The 20,301-nt window shown below is 35.8% G+C and overlaps 1 protein-coding gene across 1 annotated transcript; it reads left to right on the plus strand.

Annotated features, from left to right (window-relative positions):
• Positions 1 to 1,759: 1,759 nt before the first annotated feature.
• On the plus strand, positions 1,760 to 4,597 carry LOC134700892 (zinc finger protein 234-like). The gene has a single exon (XM_063562044.1). The coding sequence runs from the start codon at positions 1,905 to 1,907 to the stop codon at positions 3,267 to 3,269; it is 1,365 nt and encodes a 454-aa protein (XP_063418114.1). The 5' UTR covers positions 1,760 to 1,904; the 3' UTR covers positions 3,270 to 4,597.
• The last annotated feature ends 15,704 nt before the right edge of the window (positions 4,598 to 20,301 follow it).

The following is a 20,301-nucleotide window of genomic DNA, read 5'->3' on the forward strand; positions in this document are numbered from 1 at the left end:
TCCTGGTAATTTCAAGAAATATTTAAAAATACATACAGGTTAAACATGTAAACCTGACATTTGAGATCACAAAGAATTTAGTCAATTTAGTAGTTTAAAAGTATGTATGAACATCCATACCATTCAATTTACCTGATGACCATGATGACAGTGGTATATATGGTACAGAGTTTGGTCAGCATTGTAATTTACTTATTGACATGAGAACACATACATTTTATTAAGTTCACGACTATGGTGTATGCATGTACATGTATGTGGTAACGTTGAGCTAACTTTTTAATATAAAGAAACACATGAAAACACGTACCTTGTACATGTGATAAACGCCATCAGTGTTGATGTATTTGATAAACAGTGATAAAGGTTTGAGTTTACTAAATGTGATTTACAGGGACACACGAGAACACACACAGCGATAAACCTCAGGACTGTAATGTATGTGGGAACGGGTTTCAGTTTACTAAATGTGATTTACAGGGACACACGAGAACACACACAGGCGATAAACCTCAGAACTGTAATGTATGTGGGAACGGGTTTAGTGATGTTATTGATTCAAATAGGCATTTGAAAATGCATATATAGGCAAAAGGGCAAATCTCACACTCATGACATTCAGTGTGTGATGTGTAACACACAAATGTATACAAATCATCGTATGACTGTAATGTATGTGGTACAGGGTTTTGATGGCATTTTCAGTCACATATTAACACGAAAACATTGAAACTAATAAATACGTTATAATATGGACAATTTACAAAGACAGATGAGAACACATACTAGTGATAATTTACACAGACATATGAGAACACATACCAGTGATAATTGACACAGACACATAACACATACTTGTGATAATTAACATAAACACACGACAACACATACTAGTGATGATTTACGTTAACATGTTTTATAACACATATTAGTGATAATTTATATAGACAAATGAGAACATTTACTAGTAAATAAGTGATATACAATGTATCTTCCGTTGACACATGATAAACTTACATGTACATAGACACATGAGAACACATATTAGTTGATAATTAACCGACTCATGAGAACACATACTAGTGATAACCAGGGTTTCCCCTGGATCAATTATTTTTTTCGCCACCTCTTTCGCAAGAACAATATATTTTTCGCCACTTTATATACTCATAGATGTATGTAAATTAATCACAATTTACATGCGTATATGAGACCCATATTAGCAAGATTAGAAAATCAAATATATTTCATTTATCTAGAATACTAGTAATAGAATACTTGACTGTAAATAAACTTTTTGTAAATATCTGTTTTTGATTGTATTGTGATGTGTGTGTGGTCTCAGGAGAGATATATATTTTGTAAAAAATATAATTGTTTAGCCTCTTTAAATAAAATAAAGAATTTATGCTATTGTTATTTTTTTTTTTAGTGTATGAGAGTTCGTCGCGGTATTTTACTATGTTATAACTACGTGGGACCCCAGCTTGTCTGGCAAAACAGCCGTTGGACGTCAGAGTAATCTCGGACTAGTATATAGTGTTGAAGTAGAACTACCCCAACACGTAAATGACATATATAGTGAAGAAGTAGATTTACCCTATACACATGGTACACATTTAGATACATAAATGCGAAATATGTTGTGATACACCAAAACAGTGTATACAATATAGATATTTTATACGGTAATTTAATTGGGGAGTTTTAAAATGGTTTTACATGTAGCCCTAACTTTTTTTTTGTTTCTTACAATGATAAACCTTATTATACATGTTATAAGTATGAATGTGATAGAGGATCAATCTATGGTATTCTACACAGCCATGTAAGAACAGAGTAATACACTGCGGGAATGGGATGTTTGTGTTAGAAAAAGTAGGGACTTAAAGCTACACCTGAGAATGGAAAATGCCGAAAAATGTGATATGTGTGACAGAGAATTTTCTAGAGATAGTGACCTAAAGATACACATGAGAACACATATAGGTGATAAACCTTATTATTGTGGTGTATGTGGTAAGGGGTTTAGTTATATTAGTAATTTACAGAATCACATGAGGACACATTCAGCCAAAAAACCTAATTTCTGTGAAGTATGTGGTAAAGGATTTAGTAGGGTTGGACTTTTACAGATTCACATGAGAACTCATACAGGTGATAAACCTCATGACTGTAATGTATGTGGTAACAGGTTTAGTCAGCATAGTAGTTTACAGAGTCACATGAGAACACATACAGGTGATAATCCTTATGACTGTGATGTATGCGGTAAAGGGTTTACTCATCATGGTAATTTACAGATTCACATGAGAACACATACAGGTGATAAACCTCATGACTGTGATGTATGTGGTAAACGGTTTAGTCAGCTTGGTGCTTTACAGAGACACATGAGAATACATACAGGTGACAAACCTTTTGACTGTGATGTATGTGGTAAAGGGTTTAGTGAGCAAGGCACTTTACACAAACACTCGAGAATTCATACAGGTAATAAACCTTATATCTGTGATGTATGTGGTAAAGGGTTCAGTCATCCTGGTAATTTACAGACACACATGAGAATACATTACGATGAGAAACCTTATGACTGTAATATATGTGGTAAACGGTTTAAAAGTCATAGTAGTTTACAGAGACACAAAAAAATACATACAGGTGATAATCCATATGACTGTGACGTATGCGGTAAAGGGTTTACTCATCATGGTAATTTACAGATTCACATGAGAACACATACAGGTGATAAACCTCATGACTGTGATGTATGTGGTAAACGGTTTAGTCAGCTTGGTGCTTTACAGAGACACATGAGAATACATACAGGTGACAAACCTTTTGACTGTGATGTATGTGGTAAAGGGTTTAGTGAGCAAGGCACTTTACACAAACACTCGAGAATTCATACAGGTAATAAACCTTATATCTGTGATGTATGTGGTAAAGGGTTCAGTTATCCTGGTAATCTACAGACACACATGAGAATACATTACGATGAGAAACCTTATGACTGTAATATATGTGGTAAACGGTTTAAAAGTCATAGCAGTTTACAGAGACACAAAAAAATACATACAGGTGATAATCCTCATGACTGTGATGTATGCGGTAAAGGGTTTACTCATCATGGTAATTTACAGAGACACATGAGAACACATACGGGTGATAAACCTCATGACTGTGATGTATGTTGTAAACGGTTTAGTCAGCTTGGTAATTTACAGAGACACATGAGAACACATACGGGTGATAAACCTTATGACTGACAGTGTGTGATGTATGTGGTAAAGGGTTTAGTGATCCTGGTAATTTCAAGAAATATTTAAAAATACATACAGGTTAAACATGTAAACCTGACATTTGAGATCACAAAGAATTTAGTCAATTTAGTAGTTTAAAAGCATGTATGAACATCCATACCATTCAATTTACCTGATGACCATGATGACAGTGGTATATATGGTACAGAGTTTGGTCAGCATTGTAATTTACTTATTGACATGAGAACACATACATTTTATTAAGTTCACGACTATGGTGTATGCATGTACATGTATGTGGTAACGTTGAGCTAACTTTTTAATACAAAGAAACACATGAAAACACGTACCTTGTACATGTGATAAACATCATCAGTGTTGATGTATTTGGTAAACAGTGATAAAGGTTTGAGTTTACTTAATGTGATATACAGGGACACACGAGAACACACACAGCGATAAACCTCAGGACTGTAATGTATGTGGGAACGGGTTTAGTGATGTTATTGATTCAAATAGGCATTTGAAAATACATATATAGGCAAAAGGGCAAATCTCACACTCATGACATTCAGTGTGTGATGTGTAACACACAAATGTATACAAATCATCGTATGACTGTAATGTATGTGGTACAGGGTTTTGTTGGCATTTTCAGTCACATATTAAAACGAAAACATTGAAACTAATAAATACGTTATAATATGGACAATTAACAAAGACAGATGAGAACACATACTAGTGATAATTTACACAGACATATGAGAACACATACCAGTGATAATTGACACAGACACATGATAACACATACTTGTGATAATTAACATAAACACACGACAACACATACTAGTGATGATTTACGTTAACATGTTTTATAACACATATTAGTGATAATTTATATAGACAAATGAGAACATTTACTAGTAAATAAGTGATATACAATGTATCTTCCGTTGACACATGATAAACTTACATGTACATAGACACATGCATGAGAACACATATTAGTTGATAATTAACCGACTCATGAGAACACATACTAGTGATAACCAGGGTTTCCCCTGGATCAATTATTTTTTTCGCCACCTCTTTCGCCAAAAAAAAATTTTTTTCGCCACTTTATATACTCATAGATGTATGTAAATTAATCACAATTTACATGCGTATATGAGACCCATATTAGCATGATTAGAAAATCAAATATATTTCATTTATCTAGAATACTAGTAATAGAATACTTGACTGTAAATAAACTTTTTGTAAATATCTGTTTTTGATTGTATTGTGATGTGTGTGTGGTCTCAGGAGAGATATATATTTTGTAAAAAATATAATTGTTTAGCCTCTTTAAATAAAATAAAGAATTTATGCTATTGTTATTATTATTTTTTTAGTGTATGAGAGTTCGTCGCGGTATTTTACTATGTTATAGCATAAATTGATTGATCAGTGTATGTTTCGTCAATTTCATCATGTTCATCAGTACGAAGTCCATTTTGGTCGAATGTCGCAGTATACAGGACTGACATAGGTATTACTATCAGGCGGCAGCGTTAACTATTTGATTAAAGCTTTATATTTCAGATGGTAGAAGACCTGGATGCTTCATATCTTACGAAGATTCCGTCTGTCATAATTATGTTCACATTTTCATGGTTCAGTCTGGTCAATAACTGACCAGTGATCAAGGTTAAAGTTACGTGAAGTTGGGTCATTTTCTCAAATACTGTAAGCAGTAGAGTAACTATATATGCGGTGTATGGAAATACTGTAACAGGTATATGGCGGGTCCGTTTTATCTGATACTGACCTTATTTTCATGGTTCATTGTTCAGTGTATGTTTAGTTTTTTGTATTTTTTTTTTAAGTACGATAAGCAACAATTCAACTATAATTAGTGTACTGAATGACTGTAAGGTATGCATGCCTGTTTGGCAGGCATTATCTGACTTGAACTAATTTTCATGCCCATTGGTTGGTCAATGAATAATTTTCGTAATTTTGTCAGTCTATTAGATACTATAATCAACAAGTCAACTATATATCATCATGGTGAATTGAATGATTGTATGGTTTACATGAATTGCTTGCCAGTATCACATGACCTTGACCTGCTGATTCTCATGATTCTTTGGTCAATTTTAGGTTTTGTCTGTTTTTCAAGTACTATTACATGTAGTATTAGATAAACTATGTTCAGTGTGTACAACTAGTATATACATGAAGTTCTAGGCAGTATCTTCTGACCTTGACCTCATTCCCATGGTTTATTAGCAAATGTTTTTTGTTTTTCGGTTTTTTTTTCAAATTCTTGTAAAAGATCATCTATATATGGGGAATGAAATAATTGTAAGGGTAAACATGTCTGTCTGGCATGTATTATCTGACATTGGCCTCAATTTTGTCGAGCCTGCAACTTTTGTTGCAGAAAGCTCGCCATAGGGATAGTGATCCGGCGGCGGCGTTAGCTAAGTTCTTAAAAGCTTTATATTTTAGAAGGTAGAAGACCTGGATGCTTCATACTTTGTATATAGATGCCTCATGTTACGAACTTTCCGTCAGTCACATGTCCAATGTCCTTGACCTCATTTTCATGGTTCAGTGACTACTTGAAAAAAAAGTTAAGATTTTTTGTAATGTTAAATTCGCTCTTATTATAAGTAATTGGATAACTATATTTAGTATGTGCGTACCTTGCAAGGTCATCATGCCCATCAGACAATTTTTACTTGACCTCGACCTCATTTCATGGATCAGTGAACAAGGTTAAGTTTTGGTGGTTAAGTCCATATCTCAGATCCTATAAGCAATAGGTCTAGTATATTCGGTGTATGGAAGGACTGTAAGGTGTACATGTCCAACTGGCAGGTGTCATTTGACCTTGACCTCATTTTTATGGTTCAGTGGTTATAGTTAAGTTTTTGTGTTTTGGTCTGTTTTTCTTATACTATATGCAATAGGTCTACTATATTTGGTGTATGGAATGATTATAAGGTGTACATGTCTAGCTGACAGGTGTCATCTGACCTTGACCTCATTTGCATGGTTCTGTGGTAAAAGTTAAGTTTTTGAGTTTTGGTCTATTTTTCTAATTCTTTATGCATTAGGTCAACTATATTTGGTGTATAGAAACATTTTATGATCTATGTCTGTTACGCAGGTTTTATTTGACCTTGACCTCATTTTCACGGTCCATTGCTAAGTGTTAAGTGTTTGTGCTTTGGTCTGTTTTTCTTTATTTTTAAGCAATAAGTCAACTATATTTGTTGTATTGAAGAATTGTTAGCTGTACCTGTCTGTCTGGCATGGTTCATCTGACGTTGACCTAATTTTCATGGTTCATTGATCAATGTTTCGTTTTTTTTTTTTGGTTAATGTTGAGTTTATGTGAAAGTTATAATAAAGCTTTATATTTAGGTCTATCAACATAATATCAATGATTAGTAAAAAAGGCGAGACATTTCAGCGTGTGCAGTCTTGTCATTGGTAAACGATACATTTTGGTAATTTTGTCAGTCTATCAGATACTATAAAAGTATCATCAACATGTCAACTATATTTGATGTATTGAATGATTGTAAGGTTTACACGTCTGCCTTGTCTGTGTTATCTGACCATGACCTCATTATCATAGAACATTGATAATGTTTAGCTCATGTGATACTTGTGGTAAAACCTTCATGTTAAAGACTTTCAACATTACGTCTCTTAACAACTCTCTCTCTTACACACAGAAACATACTTCGACCATACATAATGATCATATATATAACAATTGTACAATGTATGTACATGTGACAAGAGCAGACCGGTGTGTTCGATAACTTAGGAGTTTAAAAATACGCATAGTTTGGGAAAGTATAGCATGTTAACGAAATTTTTGGAACACTCAGAAAATTGGTGACCCGGAAAAATCTCTTTAAGATGTACACTTATCATTTAGAAATAACTTTTAATCAGTATGTCACCGGTATTGTGTTATCAACTTACTTGACTCTATTATAAATAATAACTCGAATAAATCAGCGCCCTCTATTCACTACTGTTCTCGAGGAGTGATCGTAATTTAACGACTGGATTATTCGGGTTATCATATATACGTTACAGTGAGTTTGTATACTCAGGGATTTTGAAGATCTATATCAAAAGTAGTGAAAACTAGTTTAAACTAGATATACAGAAACAAAAGTATCATTTATCATATTTACATTTTATAATATTTGTCGTCTCGTCACAGTTGGTATACTACTGTTTTGATTAAGTGCGGACACCCCAACTCAACCCCCAAAGAAAGAGGAATATATTTGTGCAGAAGTGGTTTTTATACAAAAATATGGTTTATCATTTGAAACGTACCTCTCATAAAAGGATTCACAATATATGTCGCAAAATATTGACCACACAACATGGTATCCTGCACAGGATTTTTAAAACACAAGGTTGACTGCTGTACCGTACTCCCTTTTTGACATTTTTACCTATTATGACTTTTTTGTTTTGTTCACACATCGTTGTGAATATAAAGGAATTTTAAATTTATGCCACTGTCATGCAAGTGAAAGATTAATCTAGCTTTGAAAGTAGGTTTAATCCATTATTTCTCCTTTTTGAATTTTCCTCGGAGTTCAGTATTTTTGTGACTTTACTTATACAAGAATTCTGGTTGAGGTTCCTGATTTCCTTTTTTAGTACCTTCAAATATTTGTGAATTTCTTTTGGATGTGCCATCAAAATCTAATTTGATATGTGTAGAACAAAGTTTTTTTAAAATGTGGATGTTGTGGTAAAAGCAGATGTGAATCAAATAGAATAAAAAGATGTGCCTGTAGAAAGCTAATGGTGGGGACTTTAATTTAGGAAACATCAATTGGGAAACAACAAGTGTCATCCCTGGAAAAGCAAACCAAAAACAACATCAACAATTTTTAGATATAATAAATGACCATTCATTAGCACAAGTTGTACACATACCAAAACATACTCGAAATGATAAAACTTTAGATCTTGTGTTAACAAATTATTCAGCCATCATTGGAAAAACTGAAACCATGCCACCATTAGGGGAGGCAGACCATGATATTGTATATATAGAATATTTACTATCACTAAAAAGATGCCAAACCAAGCCACGAAAAGTATATAAATATAAAAATGCAAACTGGCAAAAAATAAAAGAGGATATAGATAACATTTATCAAAAGATCATACATAAAAAAGATAGTGAAGATACAAACACACTTTGATTAATATTCAAAAACTCATTACAAAACACTATCACTGAGAACATACCACAGAAAATGATGAGAAACAGCAAAAATTTTCCTTGGATAACAGACAGTATTAGACGGCAAATGAAAAAGTACAAGAACAAATATCAAAAGTACAAATTGAAAGGCAATGGGAAACTAAACCGACTTAAAAAATTAAAACATGATATACAAAAAACAACCAAGAACATCTTAATGGAAATTCGTTGTATACCAGTTGATGACAACCCTACTGCTATATCAAAAAGCTTCTGTTCAGTTATATAAAAACACAAAAGTCTGAAAGCTCTTACATACCACCACTCTGAAAAGAAGGCTCACTAACATCTGACTCAAAAGCGAAAGCTAACATTTTAAATGAACAGTCCAAAAAAGCATTAACACCTGTAACAGATGACCCAATAACAGATAAGGGCATCAGTAAACATCTACAGATGCCTGATATAAAGATACAAAAACAAGGCATAGAAAAACTCCTAAATAATAACATCAACAAAGCAGCTGGGCCTGATCTCATCCATGGAAAAATTTTAAAAGAGTAAATCTACCACTCCCATCTTATCAATCATATTCCAAACATCACTGAACTCTGGAAAGATTCCAAATGACTGGCGTCACGCAAGTGTATATCCAGCATTCAAAAAAGGTGACAAACACGATCCCATAAACTATCGCCCAATATCATTGACTTGCATCTGCTGCAAACTATTAGAACATATTGTATCTAGTAGCATATTGAAACATCTGGAAAAAAATAAAATACTATATGACTTACAACATGGTTTTTGATCCTCCTGCTCCTGTGAAACTCAGCTAATATCATTTATTCAAGATCTTGCAAATTCAAATAATAAAAACATTCAAATAGACATCATAATAATGGATTTTGCAAAAGCATTCGATAAAGTCTCACACCACTACCTCATGTATAAAATTGGTTTCTACGGTATAAATTGTAATGCATATTATTTGATTCAAGATTTCTTACAAACAGAACACAAACAGTAGTCCTTGTATAGGTAAAACATCAAATAAAATTCCTGTAACATCTGGGGTACCTGAAGGCATAGTGCTTGGTCCAATTTTATTTTTAATCTTTATTAATGATTTGGCAGAATATATTGAACATAGCACATTAAGATTGTTTGCAGATGATAGTATTATTTATAGGGAAATTAAAAAAACAGATGACACATATAAATTACAGTCTGACTTAGAAGCGGCTGGCAGGTGGGAGCAGGACTGGCTCATGCATTTTCATCCTGATAAGTGCAACATTCTCAGTGTAACTCAAAAACGCAAACCTTTAGACTTCACTTATAAATTACACAATCACTCTCTAGAAAAAGTTGACTACGTTCCCTTGTCACCATCTTACGGTGTTTATATATCTCAACTTGTACGATTCGCTCGTGTATGTAACAATGTTTTAGATTTTAACGAGAGAAATTTATGTATTACTGAAAAATTATTACACCAGGGTTTTCGATATCACAAACTAGTCAAAACATTTACTAAATTTTATCATCGGTATAAAGACATCATTCGTAAATATAGCTCAACATGCAGACTTTTTATACGTTCAGGTATTTCACATCCAATTTTTTATGGAAATATTCTTTATAAAGCACAAAGGTGTCAGTATTCACCTCATAAACTTACAAAACCTTTGAATAGACTTATTAAGAAGGGATATAATTACGATACTGTTGTCAAGTCATTAAAGATTGCATATTTTGGCGTTAATATTGAGTCACTGATAAGGTCTTTGCGTCGGAACTAAACACATTTATTCTAAAAACAGTTGTTGGCATGACACGGGTTATGTTCTTCTCATATATGTTATGATGGTATGATACTAAACCCCTTACGGGAAGGATTGTGCCTGATGTTCATATGATGAAATCATAATCTTTCAGTCAGTTTAATTGAAGTCTGGAGCTGGCATGTCAGTTAACTGCTAGTAGTCTGTTGTTATTTATGTATTATTGTCATTTTGTTTATTTTCTTTGGTTACATCTTCTGACATCAGACTCGGACTTCTCTTGAACTGAATTTTAATGTGCGTATTGTTATGCTTTTACTTTTCTACACTGGTTAGAGGTATAGGGGGAGGGTTGAGATCTCACAAACATGTTTAACCCCGCCGCATTTTTGCGCCTGTCCCAAGTCAGGAGCCTCTGGCCTTTGTTAGTCTTGTATTATTTAAATTTTAGTTTCTTGTGTACAATTTGGAAATTAGTATGGCGTTCATTATCACTGAACTAGTATATATTTGTTTAGGGGCCAGCTGAAGGACGCCTCCGGGTGCGGGAATTTCTCGCTACATTGAAGACCTGTTGGTGACCTTCTGCTGTTGTTTTTTTTTTTTTTTTTTTATTTTGGTCGGGTTGTTGTCTCTTTGACACATTCCCCATTTCCATTCTCAATTTTATCTACAAAATATTTAGGCCTAACTCTTCAATCAAATTTAAAATGGGACAAACATATAGATAACATGACATCAAAAGCAAATCAGTCCCTTGGATTTATTCGTAGAAACCTAAAAATAGCCTCTCCAAAAGTTAAAGCACATGCATATAAAGCTCTTGTACGACCAAAATTAGAGTACTGCTCAACAATCTGGGATCCGCATCAAAAACAACAAATTACACAAATCGAAAAAGTTCAGAGAAGAGCTAGCAGCACGCTTCTCATGCAATCGCTTCCATAACACCAGCTCAGTTACTGAAATGATGACAGACCTAAAATGGTACCCACTTGAAATTAGGGGCTTACGTTACAGACTTGTTTTCTTCTACAAAATTATTCATGAAATTGTTGCAGTCCCTACACATAACCTTTTGATACCACTAGACAATAGAACCAGACATAGCAATCCGCACTCATTTAGGCAAATACAAACATCTAAAGACAGTTATAAATATTCTTTTTATCCACGAACAATTATAAATTGGAACTATCTGCCACAACAAATAGTATCATGCAGTACAGTAGAGGGATTTAAGAGTATGATCACAGAATCTGCTCTCATCCCCATATTCTATCCCTAACTACTCTGTTATCAAATGTATATAGTTTTATCAAAATTTATTTTTTTGAATGTACATACGTTATTTTGTTTTTTTTCTTGATATTGTTATTTTTGATTTTTTCCTGCTAAAATGTAAATTATAAATTTTATAGTCGACGCCCGGCGAATAATCTTCAATAATTGAAGGATCGCTAGAAACCTAAAGAAGAAGTCTGCTACAACATTCCATTATCAGTGAGGTCAAAACAAATCACCTAAATAATAACAGGTACCCCATTTAAAAGTCACAAAATCATAGTAAACGATAACATATTTAGTGTAAAAGTTCCGTCCAGTCATGGGAACACAGTAAAAAACTCTGCAAGTAATACATTTCGGATTTTTTTTTTATAATGGCTATGCGGCTTGCGGGGTAGACTCCAGTGCACCGGTTGTGGTTGACCATGACTACTTATGTTCACCTGCCACATAATTCCCCATACCAAAGAACAGTGATAATGACGTTGGTTAAACTGTTGATCACGGTAAGTCATAAAACCCACAGACTAATTCAAAACTAATGATTACCCCCCCCCCCCCCCCCCCCGCCCCATAATTCACAATCTGCACATGTCTGGTTTTTTTTAAGTTGGTTAAAAAACTAACAATAAATGTGCAATTTGGGTACTCTCCGCCAGTAAGCAGAGAAAACATAACACATGTGATCGTTAGAAGGCACATTTAATAATGATCATGAGGCGGTAAACAGTAAAGGGAAATAACCCATCAATCATACATGTATAATCATGACACATGGAGTAAGGGAGATAATACAGATTAATACATGTGACAATCAATACAATACATTGGCGCAACTTCTTTTCTCCTTTAAAGTCTCTCTCTCTCTCTCTCTTTACAATTGTCAACTAATAATCTCTGTTATTATAAGAACATGAATGAAAATAAATGTTATCAATACGCGTAAACTAAACACATAGCTATCAATAAGAAACAAAATATTTCTGACATTTTTTCCTTCTCCTTTAAAGTCTCTCTATCTTCATCAAATGCATATTACTATATAAGTAGTTAAGCAAAAAAATACTTTGCATATACATTGTAGTAAACATAAAAATAAGCAGTAAATGAAAAACAACGTACATTTTGTTGTATCTCTTAAACAATTTACCCAAGGTGACGAGTGAGCATTACATTTAAAAGGAAATGAAATCTTTAAACCGCGCTGGCTTTTTCAATTCGGAACGCTTACGGAGTACGCGCTTATCTTGTTCAGTACTCGAGTTACTAAGTGTCAAGTCATGTTCGAGACTATTATCATGTTGCGCAGTCGGCTCGTCCAGACTTTCAACGTCGTCGATATTTTCGCAAATAAGAATAGGCGGGGGCTCCGCGCGATCTGGTGGTAGGTCACGGATAGGCACAGGAAGGCTATCTTCGTCATGGCCATCTGAATCAGACTCCTGATTGTAGACATTCTGAGAATATCTTGGATTTTGCTGGGCACTAATAGTGTTTAAAACTTTATAACATTCCGAAAGTTTTACTTTGTAGGACGAGGCGCGGAGTTGATTGCCTGAGAATTTTTTGATGAAACACCATTCGCCATCACGGGCTACAACAAGGTATCGATCTCGCGATTGGGTCTTTGATCTGTCGGTATAAAGGTAAACCAAATCCCCTATATTAATATCAGGGGTCGGACGACCGGGTCGACTACATTTAGACTTTTCGCTAAATCCGTGATTTTTATTTCGAGCCTCGTGTTGTGCGCGAATAAGGTTCATGTCAGAAATTGGCAACTGTTCATGAGTAAACTGACTTCTTTGAGTCCATAGTTCGCGGGAGGACAATCCACGCTGGCGAAGCCTAGAATTAAGTCTCGTAGTAGCTATAACTAGTGTATTTTCAGATAGAGGAGAATGATCGCGTTCCTCACGAAGTAACTCGTCTTCGAGCTCAGCGATGGCTTTATCGGCAACTGGATTTTTGTTCCGATTTTTAACACGGCCAATTTCAATTGATATGTTGAGTTGCTTTAAGTATGAATCGTCACATAAAGGGCGAAAACCCGGGGCCGGGTCAACTCGAACGACAACACTTGGACCGTTTAAAGGCTTTAAAGGTATCAATAAGTGTATGAGCCCATCTCGCAAGCTACCAAGTTTTTCGTCTTTGATAAAGCATGTACTAGTGTACGACGTTACAGTTTCTCTGACGACCAGTATGAGTTGACGGTTGCGCTTAAGAACGTCGGCCACGTAAGATATGCCAACCAAGTCCGGTGGGTCTTCTGAAGACTGCTCGACGAGGCTCTTAGGGAACCGTTTTAAAGACGCGCACGTGTGACAGGAGTCACTAGCCTGTTCGGCCGCCTTTGGCATGTCCAAAGCGTAAAAGTGACGCTTTAAGACGAGATTTAATTGGTGTTTTGACGGATGGTCCAACTTAATATGTAGAGCGGTGACGAGTCCGTCAAGAACGTTACGTGGAACAATGATCAATTCGTTGGGTGGAGCAAGAGGATCACAACGCCGAACAACTAACAAACCGTCTTTGGCGATTGATGCAACATTCAGGTAACGTTTGACGTCTTTGATGTTTGTCAGTTTTTTGGAGGGCCGAGTGCCTTGTTTTAAATGAGCGTGAGTGCGTCTAAGATCAGGGCATTCTGATTGAATATTAATCCAGGCCGACCTGGTGGTGAAAGGTAAGCGAAATTCGTCATTGAGAACGTCTTGAATGCTTACGACTCGAACGACAGAATCTTCGGTACGCGATATAACGCAACAAACCTGACAATTAGGCTCTGTACAAACGGGTGCGTTTCTGCTTGCAAAGTCGGATGGAATATTTGCACGACCGGATAAATGGTTGACGCTGACCTGATATCGGCTTACAACAGAAAGAAACGATGTGACACGCGGACTGGCCGAAAATTCACCGCGACATAGTTTTTCAAATCCCTGTACGCATGGTTTACTATCTGTCAACACATTAGCTTGCAGTTTTGACTGAATAATAAAGGGACTGAAATGTTTGACACTAGCGGCAATGGAAAGCGCTTCGATTTCACACGGTAGCCACAACACTTGATGTTTACGCAACTTAGCACTGAAAAATCCTGCTAAGGACACTTTACCGTCACGATTTATGTATAGGGTCGCTCCGATACCGAGTTTAGTGACGGAACCGTCTGTGACTATCCACAGTTGATCACTGCATTTAGGTAGCGTGATGGCTTTACGGGAGCTCAGAGACTTTTGGGCAAACTCGAAATGTTCTCTTAGCGTGTCGGACCAAATAATTTTGTCAGCTGATTTCATACCACTTATTTTCTCTTCTAATGGGGCAATTAAGTTGGAACAATTCGGAATGACGCGGCTTAGCATCTTGTACGCACCGATAAATGATCGAAGACCCCGCACAGTGTCTGGTACGGGACACGAGGCTAGTGTTGCTACTCTGTGTGTGCTAGCGGAAATCGAACCCTGTGACCAAATCCAACCTAGGATTGTTATCGATTTTGGGCAAATAACAGTTTTGCTAGGTGATAGGCAAATTCCTGATTTTTGTAGTGACCGAAGAACGCACTCCCAATTGTATAAAAGCTCCTCCGGGGTATTACCGCCACAAAATAAGTCATCTGCCAACTTAGCTACGCAACCTTTTTGTAAGAAATCCCCCACTATACGACACATTAGTTCTTCAAGAGCCGTTTCGGAACCAGGCATTCCCATCGCACAACGTGTATATACGCGAACTCCACGGTAAGGGGTCGCGACTCCGCAATACTTCATCGAATCTTTTGCCAATGGGATTTGGTAAAATGCGCTCGTAAGATCAGACTTGATTATATATTTCCACTGTGCGATCGTACGGAGTGTGGAATCCACGTCAGGCATAAGAGAGGGTTGCGGCTTACTATATCTGCCAACATCGGCAAATGCTGTTACAAGTCGGAAACCACCGGAAGCTTTTTTGACAAGAAATGAAGGGTTAATATACTCGACTGAAATTCCGACGTCTTCGGGTTTACGGAACACTCCTTTAAATTCCAATTCGTCAAATTTGTTTTGGAGTTCTACCAAATTATTTTTTGAATACTGTGGCATTCTACCTTTACGTTGGGGAGGCTGGACAGGACCCATATTAACAGATGCTTCAAAAGGACCTATTTCCCCATTATAACCTTCAAAGTTGGGACTAAAAACTTCACTGTACTTTCGAAGAAGTTCATTGAACTGGGTTTGGAGATCTGGACTAAGTAAATTATCTGGGTCTACAGAGACTTGTTTGAAAAATTGGGAAGTATGTTTGGAGTCTATGTAGTTTGCTGTTTTTATGTCACGGATATTGTCCGGAGCCTCTGGTGCGTTGTCTATGGTAGTCGTAAGTCGTACTCGACAGAAATGTTCATTTCGTTGTATGAACTGCGGTACCGACGTGTTATTCACGATGCGTATTTTGCCTGCGACGGACAGAGCAATTTGGGGACTGGGCCAATCTTTCGTACGAGAAGCGTCAGTGTGAGGCTCGACCGCGAGAATGCAATCCGCTTCTATTTCCGATGGGATGTCGTATTCGCCGTAACATCCTGGCCAAACTACTGAACTTGCTGATGGAGCCCGGATAAGAAAGGCCTGTGTTCTACGTACACGAGTATTACTAGAGTTAAGTTCCTCGTTTGGGCTACCATACATAACAGTTACCTTGTCGCGTATTACGATTTTATGTTTGCTAGGGAAAATCGCGATATCGTTCGATGACATGAAAGGAATACCGGCGAGTATATCAACGTCCAAGTCGTTCACTACTAGGGCCTCCAACTGTAACTCGATTCCGTCTCTCGAAAGTGTGAAATGACATTCACCAACTATATTTAACGGGGTAACACCGTCAGCTTGTAAAGCGGAATGGTTGCTCTTCTTGATTGTTACGCCGATGTAATCCGCGGAAGAAGCTTTTATCATACTCACCTCAGCGCCCGTATCTAGTGTTAGCTCAAGCGGGAAATGTTTATAAAATGCCTTAAAGTAAGGGGACTGTTTAGTGCTCACCCGTCTTAAAGCAGATACAACTCTAAGCTTACTAGGACCTACATTATCATTTAAAAATGAGACTTGTTCATTATCAACATTGTCCTCAGACTCATTATCACCTACTTCTGTACAATGAGATTGCCTTACTCTGGACATATATTGTTTGTCTTCATCAGGTAAATATTTACAAGTACTTAAAAAATGTTGGGATGGACGACCTGCTTGCTTACATAAAATACAACACTTTATTTGACGACCAGTTCTTATACTACCTGTCTTTTTTGCACTTCTGTCAAAATGTTTGTCTTTTATTGACGCCCGTAAAACCTTGGCATCAGTGGCTGAATGAATTTCGTCAAGTAAACTATCAAGTGCCTGTGAAATTTCAGGTTTCAAAGAAGCTAATGTTTTTGACCGTAACTCAGTTCCATATCGCTGCTTCACTAGGTTGGGCAAGTCACGATTAATAAGTCTTAACCAAGTTAGTACAATCAGGTTTTCCAAAGAAGGCGATAGTTCTTCGTCGGCTTCAGGTACTTCTCCGTGGTGATGAATATTGCCACCGGCACGAAGCATATTGTCTTCAATAAAACTAGCCAATCGCTGAAATAAATCCTCAGGACGCTCGTCTGGTTCCAAAAAGATGCTATTAAAGTCAAGAAAGTGTCCACCAGTAGACTGAAATCCGTAGTGTAGACGAATTGACTGCCAAATAGAATTAATGGATGTCGAATTTTTAATTATAGTGTTTCTTGAAATAATCGGACAGTAATTTGCTATTTGCCCAAGCATAAGGTCCAAATGTGTGCACTTTTTGGGCTGCTGTTCGTCGGTTAGCTTCGGCAACCGCCTCGCCATCGTCAACAATGCCACGTAAAGGATTGGCGTTGGTTTTCTTCAGCCAGGTAAATCCATCTACAAGGAACGCTGCGAAGTTTTGATCAAGGGACAAGGTATATTGTAAGTTTTGTCTCCATGCTTCAAACGATGTTATTGTTTCAACTTTTGAGAGTGACCATTGTTTTGGAGCACGTGTGCCTGCCATTTTGTAAAGATCAGTTAAGTCCAACAATAGAAAATGTTGTCGTGTTAGTCAGAATAAATGACAAATTTTCCTGCTCACCTTTTACTTTTAGAGTGGAATAATGTTCAAATTGTTGAGTTATTTGAGATGTGGGTTTCTTAAACCGCTGCCGCCACGCCAGTAAGCAGAGAAAACATAACACATGTGATCGTTAGAAAGGCACATTTAATAATGATCATGAGGCGGTAAACAGTAAAGGGAAATAACCCATCAATCATACATGTATAATCATGACACATGGAGTAAGGGAGATAATACAGATTAATACATGTGACAATCAATACAATACATTGGCGCTCATGTTAGCAACTTCACAGCTACAAATTTATTTTCATAACTTCCTTTGGCAAACTCTCAACAAATCTTTTCACTGATTATGTCACATAGATCCCTTTAATAGATACAGTCCCAGGAGATGGAAACTGTTTTGTTTTCTCTTTCTAAGTTCAATCATAAAAGGAGACTTGGAGACTTGAGTCTGAGTAGTACATTTAAGTACAAACTATATATTGTATGCTCTCATATTGTCCAAAATTGGATTTATGGGAAGATGGGAGTTAATTTCATAATATAACCCATGATAATACCATGACTTTGATAGGTATATACATGTACAGGGCATACATTACTTTGGAGATTATCATATTTGTGGGCTACATCCTTAAACATTCAAGCTGCAACAGTCACCTGTATATTTTATGCATCAGTTTAAACCTGATCAAAAAACATTTTCACTCTACCAAGTACTTTATCACCATATCACTATCAAGTTCACATTTGAACCTATTTAGCAATACACACTTATGGTTATATAACATTACAGTACCAAAACTGTACTCTGTCTCAGTAACTAAAATTGTACCTATTCAACAAAAAAACCTGGAAATCTTACAAGTTATCTAATTATCATCTTCTTAAAATGAGTAAATTAAATTTGTTACCAGCATCCTTTTCTTCAAAACATAAAGTTTAAGCATGGTATAATGTCAAATTTATTGAAATATTTGAAGAAATAAATTAATAAAACAAAATATTTGTTTAATTCCAGTTTTAAGGATTTGAAATAAAATGTAATGATGTATGAAATTTGGGTACTGACCTCATTACAGAATCATGGAATGTTTGGAGGTCAGTTGAAACCCATTTTTCTATGACTCTGGATGAACTCAAAATTAAATTGGTGACCGTGTAACTATATTGTAAACAAGGATATTCTAAAAAATAAGCACAAAATAAACTTTTGTCTGGTTCATAGAAAAAGTTGGTGAAAAAAACTCACAATATAGATGCAATTTGTGTACTTTCATGTTAGCAACTTCACAACAGAACTGCAAATTTATTTTCATGACCAAAACAAACAAAAAAGTACAAACTTAAAGGCAATAAAATGCTTTGCCATGCACAGCCTGATACGACCGCAGATGTATATTGAGCATATAAGGGAGTCGACATCAAAAGATCAATGAAGGATAAAAAACTGAATTCAAATAGTTTGGGGGTGGGGGGTTAAACTTGCTGCAAGTTTTGTTTAACCTACATTGATTTTACATATATCCATATGGGTCAATCAATGTTTACCAAATTAAGTTTAGAGGGGGGATGGGGGTCAGTAAATAAAACTATCTGAATTAAGTTTTTTATCCTACATTAAACTTTTGATGTTGTCCCTAAATAACACAATTTTTTTTGTCAGTTGAAATCAAACATATTTTAATTTTGGATCCTATGGACTAATTTGAAAACAGGTAGCAGGTATAGACCCAAATATTTCTATTCAGCAGAAGTCTCTAACTACATATCTCCTTAAATTCATATGATAATACGTCCTACAAAAATATTGAAAATGTGTACATTTAATTTTTTTTGTAGCTTCTCTCATGTGAAAGCAGTACCTTTTTGGTCACTATTTATGTGTTACGTCTAAATAAGAATTGTAACACTTCATAGTGACCGAACAGGTTAAACAAATACTTCTGAAGAAACCGAAAAAGAAGACAACTTGAAACAGCACCAGCCATGCCAGTATACATGTATGTATGAATAAAAACTCAGATCAGAATAGCATGGACAATACAGGGGCGGATCCAGCAATTTTTAAAAAGGGGGGTTCCCAACACAGGACAAAGGGGGGAGGGGGGGGGCCCATTCAAATGCATTGATTGGCCAAAAAAAGGGGGGTTCTGACCCCTGGAACCCCCCCTTTCAATTTCAATACAATATGTTAGTTATATGTCCTTGTGAATATATCTTGAGGAAAGTTATCAATAAATCTGCAGATAATGCGATTTTATCAAGAGTTTTGTACATTTTCTGTTATAATTTTCATACAATCAGTGAAACATTTAAACAGGCTAAACTAAATTTTTATTGCTGAAAGTGTCAAACAATGACAAGTGTTTTATTTACCACTCATGTGTTTTTGTGAGAGAAAAAAATCTTGTGCAATATTTGGAATTAAAGGGAAAGAAGATCCTTTTTGCCTCGCACTGGCGCATGTCAATTGTGAATATATACTTACCAAATATATTTTCTTTATCTTGATACTCACAGAGACATTATCAAGAAGTACATATCATAGGAAAAATACACAAATTACAGATAAAATATTAAAAAC

This window comes from Mytilus trossulus, unplaced genomic scaffold, assembly GCF_036588685.1.
Source record: "Mytilus trossulus isolate FHL-02 unplaced genomic scaffold, PNRI_Mtr1.1.1.hap1 h1tg000187l__unscaffolded, whole genome shotgun sequence".
NCBI classification, from domain to species: domain Eukaryota; kingdom Metazoa; phylum Mollusca; class Bivalvia; order Mytilida; family Mytilidae; genus Mytilus; species Mytilus trossulus.

Bases quoted from the DNA above. Each gene is read 5' to 3' on its own strand.
- LOC134700892 (XM_063562044.1), top strand. From the start codon at position 1,905: ATGGAAAATGCCGAAAAATGTGATATGTGTGACAGAGAATTTTCTAGA.